Below are 18,169 nucleotides of genomic sequence, written 5' to 3'. Positions count from 1 at the left end.
TTTCGAAGACTGAAAAAAAAAAATGGATGCCTGAAGGCCATCTGTTGAGGACAGTAATGATGGTAGCTGGTGTGACAAGAATATTGCTGTGAGTGATGTTAACATATGGAGCCTATAGCAGACAGGAAGGGATGATTACAGTCTGACAACACATATGTTGTCAAGACAGCTCGTCACCTCTGCCTGTGGATCTGCTAAATGTTCAGATCCATCCCTGCATTTAATGGTATGTGCATGCACCTGTGCACTGTAGGCAGAACTAATATGTTTCTCTGCATAAATGTATTTATATCTCAAATTGGACCTGAATGTATTATATGTTCCTGTCTGCAAAAGCAAGACAGAGAGTGAGAACTCCACAAACACTTTGATCTTGCATAGTCTAACACGGGCTCCTGCCAGTCTAGCAACCTTCCTCTACTTTATTCCTGTGAAAACTGTATCTACTTTTTAGCCTAGATGCTTGCTGTTGTTGATCCCTACCATACCTTTCTATTAATACTCAGTCTGCATACAGTAAATATTTCTCAGGGATGTTGTTGGCTGTGGGTTTAAACAAAGGTTTAGTTTATTTAGCCTGTGCTTTTTTTCTCTGTTTGGAAGTGTAGATGCCTCCATTATATGTAGAAAAATCTCAATAAACCACAAAGTCTGTTTTCTTCCGCTTTGAACTTGTTGACATTTCTCCATTTCCCAGGCAGCTTCTTTGTTGCAGTCTCCCACATGTGTCCTGACCCACACAAATAGTGTGCGGCGCAGCAGGGTCTGTGTTAATAGGAGTGCATGCACATAGTAATGAATGATAGACCATAGGGGTTTGAGTAATGAGCCAGTGCCACCTGTGCCCACGATGCCAGGAGGACGTGGACTATAAGGCTGATGAGCTTCTAAGGGCCAGAGTGCCACTGCGCTCCTGCGTTCCCCCTCCTCGTGTCTCCATCCATCTACGAAATGCTCCAGGCCAGAAACTTTGCATCTGCCATTTCACTCATTCACAATCAAATACTTTGTATGGACCCTGTAAGGACAACAGAGCTTAGGTGAAACATAGGTATGGGTCTTATTTACTGATGAGGGCAGTGTAGCAGGATATTACAGTCCTGAAATGCTAAAGTGGGCTTTCTCAGAGAGTCTTTCAGTCAGTGTTTGCGGATGAAATATTGCTGCGAATGGCAACTTTAAACATTACATCACGAAACTATCAAATCCACCAAATTCTTTTACACAAAAAACATGCCAATGTATATAACTGAGGAGCTAAACTGTTCATGCATATACACAAACAAGACATGCAAAACTACTGACTTTACTATAAAAACTATCAAGTATTTATATTTTAGACCATTATGGAATTGACAAATATTACTGCAGTTCTACGGATGAGAACCCCAATACCGAATCCAGGAAATGCTATATCATACATTATGCCAATGTATCCACAGCCTGACATGGATTATTATCCATGTCATGCAGCTACTTCTTTGTCCAAAAACCATTAAAAACACATCAGTGAGCCACACAGCTCCACTTGCTGACATCATTAAAATGAACACACACAGCCTGCAGATTCTTTTTTTTTTTAAGCCAGACCCACACACACCATCCTCCAGCTCGGTCTTTTTTATGTTTTTCTAAATTGAGTCATATATATTCATCCTTTTGTAAGATCTACATCAGTATCAGCTTCCTCATAACCCTATGATCTCAAATACAGACTGCTTTTAACCTTGCGTATTGCATATCTCAGGTTAATTAAAATTCACTCATTTTGGCAGAACTTCAGGTACCTTTAAACACAGAATTAAGTCTTAATCTATCATTTCCCATTAAATTTAAATTATCCAATGATTTTAAGTCTCTTTTAATTGAATTTAAGAGTTCTTTATAAAGCCTGATTGTTGTTTATGTGACTATATATGTGTTTGTTTTTGTGTGCTGGCTGTGTGTTTATCTGATTGTTAAAACAATGGGATTGTAATAAGACCATTAGGGAAAGAATATTTTCCTAATGTTAATTATTACTGCAGCCGCATTTAACTTCATTTCATATTTACCAAAAAGTTGAGTTAAGATAAGCAGGAAGGAGAATAGAAGATAGGGGAATTGGGATTTGGGCAATTGTCTGAATGTTAATGTTGCTCACCCAAATAGACCTTATTGGAACAATACCAGTGCATCTGCAGTTCTTACCAAAACGGAGGCTGGTGAGTTAGAGCCTGTGTCGTGACTACAGTTATCATGATTGAGATGATAAAATATGACAATAACAATGTTTTATCTCGGCTTTTGCACAACCAAAGACCAACTGCAGTATAACTTAGCCCTAACAACACTGACACAATGTACTGTGCCAATAATACCCTTCTCATTATTAAAACAATATTTTAGACAAAAATATATATGTATATTTAAGAAGAAAAATAAGACAAGTAGTCCTGCTACACAGCAGTTTCTCAGTAATTGTAAAAGTTGGCCGATATATTTAATCTGCCATCCAAATGCAGATGGAAAAAAAAGTAAATTGTTTACCAGTTATAAATACAACAACAAATGGGTTGAGCAGCTTAAGCTGAATTAAAGTGTGTTGTCAAGCAGATTGGTTGAATGCCACAAGTTTCTCCCGGTTTTTCAATTATTCATGAGGGTATTCACGTCTGAAGGAGAGGCATAAACAACACTGAGACATTCAGCATGTTAAATAATTGATCATGCGTCAAGATCTCAAAGAAGTTCCTCTCTTTGATATTGTTCAGGTTCAATCTGCCAAGCTACTGTGTTCGCTGCCTCTTGATGCCCATCAGGAGATAGATTGGATTTTGTAAGGATGGGAAGTCCTTGTTTTGAGAAGCTAGAAGTCAGCGGTCAGGGCGGAAAGCTGAAACAGCCGCTAACCAGTAACTTATGTGTAGTTCAGCAAGGCAACACTGCTTATTAATGCTCATAAAATGTTGGGTAACTCAGAAATAATTTTACTTGACTTTAAAATGGTGCCATGCTGGCCTGTGAAGACTCTACAAACCTGAAGCATTCAATGCCATCATATACATGACACCTGTAATGTTGAACATTGGTTCAGGTGCAGAAACCCCCTAAAATATGTCTTTATGAAGAACCATACTCAGCAGGATGCAATATGTTTACTGATAGTTTAAGAATACTAGTGAGCTGATGTTATATTTGAGGAAAGAATTTGAAACCCTTAGGCCCCGTTCATTTCCTGGTTGTTTACCTTTGTTTCCTTGTGACTTATAGAACCACCTCTGCCTTCTGGTTCTCTCAGCATTCCCCTGAAACAAGACAGACTCTTTTATCATGCAATGAGGGGTCAACTATTTAAGGTGTTCTAAAATCCCAGGAGGGAATTGTGTTCTGCTTTATATATGGGACTTAAATCGAATGGCATGGAAGAATGACAAAAACACACTCATGGCTAATCTCACTTCACAACACATTCTGGATCATGCTTCCATTGCTAGAGCTACTACAGCTGACAGATCCAAAGAACAAGCTTTCAATTCAATACTGAGCAACTGACGGAAAATCTATGAAATATGGATTAAGTCAGATATCAATAACATGTAGTTTGACGTAACCATCTCACCAACAGGTCAGGAAAGGTTACAGGGAATACACTGTGGGTCCTGGAGTGAGAACAACAAATGAAGTCTTTGGATGTGTGGGTGCAGTGTGTCGAGAACGAGTGTGCGCTACAGGCTGAAGCTGTATCAGTAGGACCAGGATTCATCAAAGATGCAAAAGCATGAAAACAGACTGTCGGGAGAATATGCTTCTGGTGATTTGTCCTTCAAAGCAGAGTCCTGCAAGATTCAAGTGAGAATAATCATCTACATGCTGTTTTAAGCCCGTTTTTATTTGCCTCTGTGGTCCTTCACTCTCAACCCTGATATAGACAGGTTCTCCCACAGAAGTATGATCTGTTGCACAGAAGGCCGGGGGAAACTGCTCACCTGCTGAATATTACACACGCTAGAGCTGCCCTGCAAACCTCTGCCTCGCTTAGCCTCACCCCTTGGCATCCAGACTGAGGCAGCAGCTTGCTGAAAACCACTATGGCAGCGGCAATTGAAAGGTGGGAGTTGGTTATGACTCCTATCATGAGACCATTTCTGAATGTGGAGCTCACAAAACTAGTGGTTTGGGAAGGTATTGCTATCTGTTTGACAGGTTCCAGACACCACAAAAACTGCCGGCGGGCATATTTTCTGGGTGAAATAGTTGCGGAATCTCATGTAAGAATCTGATAAAAAACATGAACATATGAAGAAATTGCTGCTTTGTTTTACTGCACACATCTGAGGTATCTGACACCGGCTCCATTAGGATCCATGGGCCTTCGATCAAATCCGTTTGGAGCCGCTATGCATGCCCGGGAGCATAGAGTGAGAAAGAGGATGCACAGCTAGGTGAAATTCAGACACGATAGGTAATATCTATAACAGGGCTCAATTTGCTTTCCTTTGCACTGAGCCTGGGAAGTTGAGGCTTAAGATGCCGGCTGCAGTCTGACCTGTACATCCTCAGGGCTCGGCTAATCCTTGCAGACCTCCACCTTCACATAATGCCTGACCCAGAGAAGGATGCAGCCCTGCAAAGGTCCAATTCATGTTGAGTAAGATGGTCATATGCCATCTGAGCTCTAATAGCTTCAGGGGACTGCAACACCCCAACAGGCTTATATATCCACAATGTGGAAGCAGAAATCAAGAAAGTGTGTGGGTGTAAAGAATTGGAAAGATGTTCTTTGCCTGCTTTCAATGCGGTATGAAAAACAACTTTTTCCATTACCCAATGTGTTTATATGGGTCTCTTAATTATTTTTCAACTAATCTTATAAATAAGACAGTACATTTAGATGTGATGCAATAAAATAGACAAAACCATGAGAAAGGTGTGAAGTTCAGACTCCCACGGAGAAATCACATGTTGCAGAAACAGTCATGAGTCTACTTTAGTGTGTTTGTGTGTCTTTATGGCTGCGGGCTGATTGCTGCCCTGTCACTGATAGGGGACACCTATGAGGAAAGCCAGACAGGGCCAGTATCACCTGCTGGGAAGCCCACATTAGTGTCAGTGCTTAGCCTGCTGGTGATTGATCCTTCAAACAAGTCCTGTTGTCATTGCCAGCACTGTCACTGTTAGAGCTTCCCTTCAAGCACTCACAGGTGGTTGATGTGAAGCTGCAGTGCTTCTAAAACCCACAGGCTCTTACTGGTCATCTAAACACATTATATCTCTGAGGTGTTCACGTATACAACATTGTCCACTCATGTTCAAATGAACTGAGAGGTGGTTCTTGTGTTTCTTGATGAAGAGGAACAGTGCTTAATAGGGCTGCTCGATTATAGAAAAAATCATAATCACGATTATTTTGGACAATATCAAAATCACGATTATTAATATGTGCTCTTATTCTGAAGTCTATGCTGTATTTTTTTTAACCACTTCCGGTTCTGGTAAACACCGATGACGGCTGCGTGTCTGATTCCTCCGTGAAACCAGGATATCGGCGCCCGGTTGTTCAAACCCTTAATGATGGCAAGCCTAACACTCTATGACCGACTGACCGGCGCGGAGAAATGCGGGTCCGCTCTGACCGGTCTGAACAGCTAGGCGGGAGCGCGCTTCAGAATAGCGGTGCGCTGCGCGGCCGCTACGTGGTCTGCTGCTGCCCTCCCTGCTTTTCCACTCGCGCTGTTTTTTTCACCGCCGATCACCACATACACAACTCGCCTCCTTAACTTTACTGCTGCTTGAGAGTGGGTGCCAGTCAGCTGGGCCGCTGAATGCTTTGGGGGAAGGACTGAATTGCAAATGCACGTCGCTTTCGAACAAAAATTACAAATAATCGTTTCAACTCGATTATAGTAGTTTGGAGATCGTTTGACCCCATAATCGTAATGACGATTAAATTTCGATTAATCAAGCAGCCCTAGTGCGTCAATCACTACACTGTATAAGTTGTTATTGGTGGCAGCCTTGAAACTTTAAAATAACAACCAGTGTCCACAGTATGTTCTGTCAATTAGAGGTTCACACCCGATTGCCATAATTTATATAAAGCATTGCACTTGCAATCAGCACCTTCATTGTAATTTTTGCACTAATTGCTAAAAGCTAATTCAGTTGGTTAGCCAAAATTCAGGTTAAATCAAGTAGAATCAGTACAGCACATACCCATGCCGAGTTCCCAACAGTCCCATTTTGAAACCACATTTAAATGCACTAGATACAAAACCTACATATAATTTTAATCAAGAAGAAAAGAAGAAATAAAAACACCATATCTCGCAAAGAGAGAGAAGGTGATAACACATTTCTTGATCCGCCAAAGGACCTTGATCCACACCAAAATTGTAAACGTGCTTCCCTGATCAAAACCGCATCCTTCCACTGACTTTTCTGGTAATTTGTAATGCAACAAACAAACATGTAAACAGTGAGTGTTTGGTGGAGGGCAGAGCCATCTGGATTTAGACAGAAACAGGCTATATATATATATATATATATATATATATATATATATATATATATATATATATATATATATATATATATATATATATATATGTTATGTTACATAGTATGTTATTTTTCTATTTTGTAAAGTCGTCTACTGCTTAGATGTTGCCTGCCATGTCACAAGAATTTCACTGCTCCGATGAAGCTGTCTTTGGTGCATGTGACAATAAACTTTGATTTGATTTGACTTAAAGACACAGTCAGCACTTGGTTACTTTATGTTAACAAATCGGGTTCTTTCACTTTTGGGTTTTTCCACATTTTAGTTTCAGTTTCATGAGTGAGCTTCTGTCTCATAGAGAACTTTTACTCTCATTTCCAAGTCATTACTATGATTTTTCTGCCTGAAAAGACAAGGATGACTCACACATGACAGTTTTACGACACAATTATAGAGTGCCCACATGTCATCGTGTTATATTGTCGATGCAGTTTGTCACATGACCAAATCTGTAATTATACCCTCAACGGAATACACTGAGTTCATGAGTTGTTTTCCTGAAAATGATCATGAAGTTTAACAGTGTAGATGGGGACAAAGTTGTCAGAAGTTGAAGTGCGGAAATATTCTCAACGCTTAACGTTATAATTAGCACTTAGCTGACAGTGAGGTGGTTACACTCAACACCTACCTGCAGTGCAGTGATGATGTTGTTATGTTTGACAGAAGGACTCTTAGGACTCAGAGAAAACTTAAGCCCTATCTATTGTATTCAGAATTTTATTTTACACCCTGCAGAACAACTGGATTTTAGGGTACAGCAGTGGTGTGCAGTGTAATATAATACAACCATCTTACATTGAATTTCACATTTATGAGGCTGCTGAGGTTTTGTTGACGCTGTGTCAGAGAACTGTTCATGCAAATTTAGAGGACTTTCTGGACATTTTTTTTCTCTGCAGTTTTCTTTGTATTGCATTGTACCGAAAGACTTTATTTGAAATGGGTTTAATAGTGTATTCTTATTGTGTGTGAGTTTGAGGGAGATGAGCTGAGCTGAGAGGGAAAACAGGAAGTAGTGAGACTTGGGGGTCAAGCAAGCCAACGCAAACGCTTCTCATGCTGCTGTCACTCGCCTCTTGCATGAAAACACACATTCATTTTTTTAATTAACAGCATAACAAACAACAACACCATGCAAAGCTCATCTGCTGTAACTTTCGCAAGTTCCTCATAAGGAGCAGTGGAGATTGGATGGAGCGTTGGCTAATGGTATTCATGGAATGGAACAGCATCCATTAGGTTTCTATTTCAAACACTAACCTTTTACAAGTCGTGTGGTTTATGCATCGACGTGACCTTATGAATACTAACCATGTATAATCTTTTCTTCTGCATACAGGGCTTGCATTACATTGCTATGGCTATCGCTGTCACACAGCTATTGCATATCGGCTGCAACCACTGACTGGCATATCAAGGACCGCTGCTCTGGCCGTTCACATTGACACATGGCATCGTTGTGTTTTTTAATATAGGCCGGAAGTTGGAGCTCATGTAACAAATCGAGCCGTTTGTTGTGAAGATGGAAATTGAATTGGAGATGTAGGGCACGGTAAACACAGGGCCACCTGTGCTAATGAGATTGCTGTGGTTGGAGCTGCGAGACGCCTCCATCCGACTGCCTTTCTTGTTTATTTCTAGTCAGATCAATAGATTATGGTCCCGCCTTACAGAATCCTACTGAAAAGGTCAATGACAAACTAAGGCAGGAAAGACCTGCGTTATTACCTGGCTGTGCTTAAAACTCAATCAGCTGCGCCTCCAGGCTCAGCGGTGATTGACCAGGCTTTGTGGGGACCTCCACAGATAAGCCTCAGGCTGTCTCCTCATTGTGTTTAAGTGGAAACCAAGATGGACGGAGTCAACAGGTGGAGTTTCACCTAAGCGCTGAAAATAAAACTTTAAGTAAGTACGGCTGAGGAATGAAACTATAAAGTGCAGCTGAGGATAAGCTTTGAAAATAAAATCTGTGTTCAGGCATCTTTCCTTTTCAGCTCTGAAACATATCCCATAAAGATATAGCACATGGAACAGACAGTGGCACGTTAGATCAATTGACCTTTGCTGCTTCTTTCTTGTTGCTCTGCAGACCTTCACAGGCCTTTCCTGATCTCCACATAATATGATGAGACTGAAATTCGACACAAGTGAGAAGTGGTAGCCAGTCTTCGCCTGTGAAACCACAATATCAGACAAATCAGAATATGGATCAAGGTGAACTGAAACAATTGCTTGAATGATAACAGATACACATCGCAGCAGGTGTTGTGATTGTGAATTAAACTGTTGAACAAAGGATTTGTTTCTTAATCTGCACCTTCCCTCATGAGCAACTCGAGTTTACTTTGCATTTAATCAACCTTTTAGATCAGGGGTTTTCAAATTGGGTGAATGTGAGCCTCCCCTTAGAGTAGGTAAGGACCGCCGAGCCTCCCCTCCAAAAAAATGAATCCCGTCCGCCTGACCTAACCCACACACGCCTCTTCAGTAAATGCCATCTTTTGTGTGTTCCAGGCAATGATGATTTTCAATAACTAATCAAATGTAATGTTGAAGACATTTTATTTCCACAACTTTTTTAAAAGTGCATTCATAAACGATTCTTTGCAACAGCAAATCATTTCCAACTTCATGCAGGCCTAATTGAGGCTACTTCTAAAATTAGGCCTATCCACAAGTCAACAAAACATGCTTAACATGTGTAATCGGCGCCAAAGCTACAACCAACGACATCCGACGGCTGATCGGTGCTGTGTGACCGGGCTTTAAGCGCACATTTGAAGGAGATGCACATCGTCTCGAAAAGAATCTGCACAATGGACAACTCTCTGATCAATGAACGACAACGGCATATTATCAGATCGAACAGATTCACATATTTTCATGAAATTTGTTAACGATTTCAGCCACGTACAACCTCAAATTTAAACAACAAACAAAATGCGTCAAATTCACATCATTTGCGCTACGAGCGGCATCAACCCTATGGCCCACCCAATTCATGGATTCAAGACAACACAACATTGACTTTCAATTGAATCGTCCATATCAGTGGGAACAATGAGGCCTCGCTTTTGATGCACAGAGGTGTTCGATGCGGGGCTGCAGTGCAGAGAGAAATATACACAAGTCGTCCTCCACCTGCAGCCTTGATCTGTATTTGTTTTTAATCACGGTCAGTGTGGAAAACCCACACACACACAAGTACGTGGAGGTAAAGGGGATTAAGACTTCCATAGCCCTATTGGAGATCTGGGGGAACTCGCTCTCCACAGACAACCAGAAACGCATTCAAGATCATTTTTCCTACGTTTTTTGCTGGGTCCTGTCTCCTCCCTTAATGCTGACTCCTGTTGACTTGGGACAGGGAAACGATGCATTTTAAAACTAATACACGCACGCACAATTATCGATATCACTAGAGCTGCATACAGATGTGTATTTTGTTTTTGCGAGTGTCTCGTGTCGCGCCTCCCCTTTGGCTCTTTGGCGCCCCCCAGGGGAGGCGCGCCTCACCTATTGAAAACCACTGTTTTAGATAAATTTCACTCTGTTAATATAATCCTGTCTGCATATTTCTTTTTAGGTTGAGCTGATATAATTGATCCCAATAAAAGATATTCACATTCTGTCTTATATTTATTGATCAATTCAAGTCCCATATTTTATAGATATTTTATAGATATTTAATATCAAAATGTAGCTGGCTGTTAAACATACAATCTAACCATAGGATACAAAAATACTGCAGCGTTATGAGACACCCCTCGTAAATTATTACCAATGAGATTAGGATTTTGTTTTGGTTGGTTTGTTTGTCCGTTATTCCACAAGATAACACAAATACCTTTGGACAAATTACCATGAAACTGGGTGGTGGAGATGCTGTAAGGGTCATGGATGAGCCCATACATGTTTTTGTGCAGATCTAGGTCATAATGCAGATCCAGTTTTTTTTTTCCACCTGTTAAGGGCACTGATATTCATGAGTTTGTGCAATTGGTGCAGATCCAAATAAAAATTCAGATCTAGTGAATTTAAATGTGCTTTCATAAGGGGACTGTACAATGGCTGTGCAGTGCAGTCTACTGAGTGTCTATTCATTACCAAAAGAGATTCCTTTCAAATTAAAGTATTCATTTGATCCATTATTAACATAAAAAATATAGCAGTTCACATAAATAAAATAAAAACTAACATTGATAACACTAAATGTGACACACAGTAATTCACAATTTGAAAACACATCCGAAGTAACCTGTTCAACCCCATCACCTGGGTGCGGTACAGCGTTGCTCTGGCGCAACACTTATGAGATTTTCTTTGGAGATAGAGTTGATAAATTAGAGTGGCCAGGAAACGAGGTTCACTGTTTCTCTCCTCCCCCCTGCCTAGAGCGTGATATGGTGCTACTCTTTAACTCTGACCACTTTTTTAATTTGTCATCGCGAGCGCAGTTATCTCATCCTCGATGGAGCTCTGGAAAGGTAGGCTGGAGATGTGTATCGGCTCCACATAGAAAGAGGCTTAGCTCACTGTGGTTTGATAAGGTATTATTTAAATTTAATTGTGAATGAATGGAACAGTTTGCCTGGTCTTTGGTGCATTTCTGTGTCTCATCCACCACCTTAAAGTTGGGACTGGGATGGGACGGCTGAGAATGTATCAGCACTGGAAATGTGGCAGCAAAATAGACCACCATAAACTACATCACGCACCTATTCGATTTATTGATTAGCAAGCCCCTCCACTAGTTCCAATTCACTGTGATACAGTAGATTCAGCAGGTGAAGCGTATGAAATTGTGCTGCTGCAGGCAGTTGGCCAGAATTATGAGACCTATTTGTATTCCCAACCAGACCAACCAGATGCCTTTTCTCTATTCCATCCCTCACATGCAACCTCTAGGTTTTCTTCCCCTTACCTCAACCCAACCAGCGGTCTGACAGTTCAAAGAATCCTCTACACTCCTAAGCCTGTAATAACCAGCTTCAATTAAAAATGGATTTCTCACTTATTCTCCAAGACAATCGTGCATGCAGTCATATGAATGAGTACACACCAGCATTGCAGCATTTATTTACTAACAAGCCAATGTGCATGTGCTCCCTGTCCCCCATTTAATCTGGTTCTTGCATCATTTCTGGTCTTGGAGTGACAGTAACCTTAATGCAGTGATAATGAATAAGCCTCCGGGAGTCTTTGCTGACTTGCAGGAGCAGGCTAATAACATTGGCAAAACTACTGAGGGCCTGTTAACGGCATGATGCCCCCTATGGGGTAAAGCAAGATGAAAAAGAAAGCAGGAGTGGGGCATCAATGTGGGGTGATTTGCAGAGTAAGGCTGATATATATATATATATATAATGCACAAATCTCCACCGAGAAGCACATTTAAGGATGGAGTATGAGCAGCACTGGTGTCGGACAGGTTCACACTGTACCTGTGATTGTATTTGCAGCAGGGCTGAAGCAGCTACCTTGTCCTTCACCCTGTTTCATATTGATCTACACTGATATTTGAGTGGGATTGTTAAGGGCTGTTGTTGGAAGTTTTCACAGTATCTGTTCTCAGAAGGCCATTTCCCCTCCGTCAGCAGCAGCTTAATCCATGCCTAAACAATGATTAGACAGTTTAAATCCCAGAAAATCATTCAGCTTGAAAAAAATATCTACTACACTCAAAACTGCACGAGTGTTCATCACGATACTTCACACTGGTAGGTAGCACTCATTATGAAAGTGATTCAACCCACTTGAATGCATTACCTTGACAAAAAAACTGCCCCCTGAATAATGAGGAAACCAAGCAGTCGAAAATTCAAACGTTTCCAACTTTTCCACTAAACTTGGCCTGAAAAAATAATAAAGTAGGAATAGGTCTCGTTCTCTACTGAGATTATTCTGTTTGCATCCCAACACAGCTAAACCAATGTGATTGCTTCAGCATATTTGAGGCTCTGCTAAGGTCTGTTTGGTGTATATTTTGTCATTAGATTGAGTACCCGAGACTCTGCTCAGAAATACAAGGTAATGACAGATTTGTTTTGCTTTCCATGCCGGGTAGAGTGTGGCTTGCATGAATATTTTTTGTCCTAATCTGACAAACCCCCAGAGAAAACCAACCAAGCCTGACCTTAGCCAGACATGTATTGTATTTTTTTGTCCAAACTCAACTCAGGAACAATGTTTTCCCCGATTACAGGCCTGAGCAGCATACAAATCATGTGGATAACCCAGCCAACATGGCCGACCCGAATATAATTTCAGGCAAGTTCAAACAGGCTCGAGTTGGGTGTCCTGTCCACATTCTGCTGCTCATGCCAGTTGGAATTAAAAGGCATCCTCAGGCAGAATCAGCAGAGCAAAAAACTGATACCTAACCAACCTTTGCACACTGGTGGTACTGTAATCACCTGCCGCTTCACATTCTTCCTTCAGTCAGTCTCTGATTCCAAGGCCACAGTTGAAAGCACAGAAAAGAACCAGAATGAAATGACAAAGTAAAAAAAAAAAAACTTTAAAAGACAATTTTCAGTTTGTGCAGCTTACCGCAGAGAAAACATCTGCCATGGTTCACACGTGCCGAGGGAGTGCACAAGGAAGAGTGGGCACACAAATCCCCAAACCCACAACCATCCACACAGAAAATAAGACAGATATGAGAGCGATCAGACACAGAGGCAGTAAACTCCTCCCTGGGTTGCACAGTGCTGTGAAAGAAACTCTCTGATATGGAGGGATGGTTGTTATGACTTTCCACAAGCTCATATGTTACCCATTTCATCCACCTTATGACCATGGATAATGTTCCCGCCATATTCCAGACGGTTTTCAGAAAAATGCCTTATACAAGCAGTGATATAATAATTGCCCTATGCAGCCACAGATTCACTTATCTTTTTATACTATCACTCAGAAAGTCAGCTATAACAGGAGGTAACGACAGGCTATATTTACAGCCGTATAACTCAGCCATTAAAACAAGTATGGCACAGGAGAAAACTCACCTAAAAGATAATGAATTGAAGCAATACGTTGTTTTATTTTGAAGCAACATAATTGCAAACTTTACTTGCAATAAAGAACGGGGTATTTGAAAGTAAACATCTGGAGAAATAAAAGTACAAGAGGAAATAGTGAAGTGTTTCTCTGCTGACAGCGTTGACATGATGCTTCTAGAAAACGCTAGAGAAAGGGTGGACTTACAGAAGAGAAGTTGTGAGCTCCGCAGGGCTCTCCTCTGTATTTGCACGAGAGAAGCATGTCATCCAGTTGGTGGCTCAGTCTGTCCATAAACTCCAGGTTGGTTCCCTCAAAGTTTCTGGGTGGCAGAAAGAGCCTGAAGTCCGACAGCTTACTGAACCAGGCCCGACGGTCCTCCTGAAGCAAGTCCAGAACCATGGGCCTCACTGTCCGGTTAGCCAGCAGCAGGCCCAGCCAGTGGCCGGCAAAATACAAGTCGCTCTTGGTGAGCTTGTAGAGGCGGATAGGGTTGTTGTTACAGATCGTGACCGTGGGGAAGGCCAGTTCTTTGGCCCACTCAGCGTGGATCCGCGTGTATGTGGGGAAGGAAAGCCAGTGAAGTAGACGGTTGGAGGACCAAGATAAAAGCAGCCCCAGGGAGGTGCAGAGGGCCAGCAGCCAGAAGGCCCTGCGGCCTACTGAGCCACCAGGGACACAAACGTGCCTCAGGCCATGCAGGCGTGTCCTTGACAGCAGAGTAGAAGTGACCCGGGTCAGAGTTGGCCTTTTAGGATGTCGCTGACAGCCCTTTCTGATTATGGCTGGGGATCCCCGCCGGAGACAGCGCCCCTCCAGGGCCATCGCTGCCCACAGCGCTCCTACAGCCGCGGGAAAGGCTTCATTTCCCAGCCAGGCCTCAGGGGCTGGGGCCCACATGTAGCTCCAGGATAAATCCACTACTGTAATCCACACCAGGATATCTGTTTGGCCTTATGAAAATGAATGACCCATACGGTCTTAACTGTAAAAACAGTCCAGCGTATGCCCACTAGGAAATAACCTCACCGAAAGCAGTGTGTGTTGAAGTCCTCTTCTTCTGGTGGTGCAGGAGCACTGATGAAAAGCTACTTGTTGGTCATCTCTCCTGGACTCTTTATGTGAGAGTGCTTCAATCATCCAACTCAACGGTGAGAGGAGAAAAAAAGTCAGCTGGGCAAATGTGCTCCAAGGAAGGTAGCTTGTACATGAGTGACTCCAGCATCCACCGCAGTTAGTGTGACAGTGAACACGAGAGGATGAGACAGAGAGAGCAAAGGCAAGAGGAGGAGGAGGGGGGGAAGAGAGAGGGAGCGAGGAGGGTAGAATACAAAATACCAAGGGCTAAGCAGAGAGGACAAAAAACGACAAATGAAAGAGAGGGAGGTAATTAAAATAATGAGATGACAGTGGAGGAAACTGGCTGGTGGGGTGCAGTCTGGCAGTAGAGGGCTTGCCTTGTTCCTGCGCCGTGGTTTTTCTTCTCTTGAGTTAAATGTGTGTTCTTTGGCTTCACTGTCTTGCAGAGCTGCTCGGCAGCCAGGGGCAGCACTCAGTTCCTTTGCGCTCTTCAGTATGAGGCTTTAACTGACTTCACAAAAGTCTCCCCTGTTCGTTTCTCTTCTCTCCCACTTTGCAGTCTCACTTCTGATGCCTCGACTTCCGTGGGATGTCACCACTCTGCACCTTGTCTGTCCTCCCACTTGGCTTTAAACAGTGTTAGAAGATCCTGCAGGTAATCACAGGGTGGCTTCATCTTGTGGCCGACCTCCTTTTCAGCACCACAGCTATAGTCAGAGACACGCTCCAATGCACTTTCACATGGAGAAGGAGGCACTGATGCACGCACACGGACATACACTCTCAGTGGTTTCCTGCGGGAAACCAGACCAAAGATAATCTGTTCTGTCACACTCTGATCTCAACATCTCTCTTCTTTTCTCTGTCTCCTGTTATTTCTCTCTTATTTTTCCTCCACTCAAAGGCAGCATCTCTAGTTTCAATATTTCTCTCTTGTCTTCAGTCCTCCTTCTAAAAATACACTCACCAAATCAAATCCATCAACTTGCCCTCACGCTCCTCCTCCTTCTCTTTGCAAATGTGTCAGTCAAGCCCCGTAAGCTCGACCTCCTGTCAGGCTCCCTCTCTTCTTCCTCCTCCTTCTTGTCTTCTTTTCCACTTTGTGCACGCACTCCCCCGCTTCTCTGCTCCGTCAGGACGGGCTTCTCTGTGCGCTCTCTTCCCTCCGTGTCCTTGTCAGTTTCATCCAGCTTTCTCCCTCTCGCTGCTCCAAATGACTTCTCTCCCCTCAGTGGTCTCTCTCCGTTTTGTTCTCCCTCCCTCTCTCGTGGTCTCTCGCGTTTTGCTCCGGGTTTTCAGGCAGCTTGTCCTCCCGTTGCACCTCTCCTCCTCCTCCTCCTGCGCCACAGCTCTGTCCGCGCACCCCGTGAGCCCGTCACTGATGAGAGCGCTTGTCTCTCTGTGCGCGCCGTCCTTTGCACACCCCCTCTGTTTGTCTGCCGCTGCTGTTGCTGAGCCACACAGCTACAGAGCAATGAGAAACTGCAGGGTGCATGTATGAGAATATTTGTGAGCATCAGTGAAGAACAGCAAATCATGGGCTCTACACTTGGAGTATACTTATAAATAAATATTGAATCTCTTCAGTTCTTCCATGCTCTTTATTTTGATAACATTTTTACTATTATACCTTTGACAAAAAGTAAATTACTAGTGTAAGATCTTTTTTTATTTGAATTACTTTAAGACATTTCTGTTTTTTTTTTAAATCATTGTTAATGTCACACAGGTTTTTTTTGTATAGTTTTCCGAGCATTGTCTTTATATTTGACACACACAGTAGTGTTTGTGTATGTTTACAAGTTTCCATTTCCTCTTTAGCTTGTTGATATTTACTTTATTTAAGTTTCATTTTAGTTCTTAAATAATTATATTTCTCAGCATACAGGTATGTGTGTTGCTGGTGTATATCATTCTGTGTGTCAGACTGGCTGGTACAAATTTGTTTGCCGCCTAGTAGACACATATTTCACTATCTTATTTTGAACTAAAGCCAAGTCAATAACTAAAACAGCTATTAATCTCTATAAATAGAGTTAAGCCTAAATGGTGTCTGGAAAACACCAGCAAATTGTGTCGCTGTTTGTGTTTTGTGTGAAGAAACCATGACTCAATGTAAAATGTCCCACTCACATATTGTTTGTCACAGATCTATAATACCAGTTTTTTTGTTATGTACATAAAAGAAGCATGTAGGCTACCACAATGAGATTTTTTTAAACTCTCAAATATCAATAGCATGATTACTTGCAAAACTTTAGGTATTGAGTGGGCTCTATTGACTTTTACATATATACATTTTAACTATATAAACTATATGTGTTTCGATAGCACTGATTGCCTCCCCACTCCCATGATTGTCACGCTGCTGGTTGGTGCAGTTAGGTAACTCACTTCTTTACCCCCTCACACTGAACCCTGTAATCGGCAAGCATTCACAATTTTTCAAGAGACGGATGAACAAAACACAAATGTAGAAAAACAGAGAGATAAGAAGACAAATTATTGCCAGCAACTACAATGGCTCATATTTTATCTTCCTTGGAGCCATTTATCCATCATGGAGCGTGTCCTTAGTTTAAAAACCCTCACAACAGCAACTCTTAGGTAATCTGTGCAAGGACTCGTTTTTGTACCACATATAAAGAGACTTTTTGTACCATTTTTGGCTGCTTCAATGCTGCAGGATTAGCTCATACATGGTCTGCCGATATCACATCCGTACAAAACTAAATCTCTGTCCGACAGTCAACTTAAATACGCTTCATCAATACGAGTGAAATAAAAGCATCTGAGCCAATTCGGGGAGAGTGCTCTCGTTCACTTGAGGCTATAATGCAAGGTTTTATCAAAATCAAGGTTTTGCATATTAGCTTTCATTAACCTCTGTCTCTAAGAGCAGAGACCATTTTGTATTTCGCCAAGAAAAAAAATCTTTTAATTTCTTAATTGAACTCACCCTGAGTGCTCTCAGACTCTGTTTAAAGAGTTAGAATTAAACCGAAAATATGAATGCAAACTCATAGGAAGATAAAATGTGGTAGCGTTGAATAATTATCAGAAAATTAGATAAGTTCTGCAGTACACGCCATGACTTACCAAAGCTATAACCTTTATTCTCATAACATTTTCAAACAAAGGTTGAGGCGAATACCGGATTCTCTACAAGATTGACTCAGCGTGCGGGCTTGATATTATTCAACACACGTAGCGTTTCATTGTTGGTTGAATGTTTAGCAACAGTGTCTGCTGATTCTTTGGAATTTTATCTTAAAATAGGTAATGAAAAGACATTTTAACTTGGGTAAGCCAACACATGAGCCTCAAGAAAGCTTCCACACTGTCAAAAGAAATTAATGTAAAGACCCAAAACGGCATGAGCACACATTACATGCACGCACAATGCAACACGTCTTCCACAAACAACCAAACAGAGACTGTGAAAATGTTGAAGGAGTAAAACACCTCCATGTATAATTCATATAAATACAAAGAACAGGAGCGCAGGATTGAAATGTCAAATGCATGCACACACACTTATTT

At 41.9% G+C, this 18,169-nt stretch overlaps 1 protein-coding gene across 2 annotated transcripts in view; it reads right to left on the bottom strand.

The window, feature by feature from the left end:
- The window catches only part of asic2 (acid-sensing (proton-gated) ion channel 2), a 409,791-nt gene that overhangs the window by 103,429 nt on the left and 288,193 nt on the right, over positions 1-18,169 (bottom strand). Inside the window, exon 1 of one of the 2 annotated variants that reach the window (XM_053443254.1) lies at positions 13,754-15,987. The exons of the other annotated variant lie outside the window; for it this stretch is intronic. Coding sequence (XP_053299229.1) covers positions 13,754-14,446 — 693 coding nt within the window. The 5' untranslated portion in view covers positions 14,447-15,987. Of the gene's footprint in view, positions 1-13,753; positions 15,988-18,169 lie in introns of those variants that run through there. 2 annotated transcript variants of the gene reach the window in all.

The sequence above is a fragment of the Pleuronectes platessa genome, chromosome 16 (assembly GCF_947347685.1).
Source record: "Pleuronectes platessa chromosome 16, fPlePla1.1, whole genome shotgun sequence".
Lineage (NCBI taxonomy): Eukaryota > Metazoa > Chordata > Actinopteri > Pleuronectiformes > Pleuronectidae > Pleuronectes > Pleuronectes platessa.
This window is presented reverse-complemented; position numbering and strand designations above follow the sequence as displayed.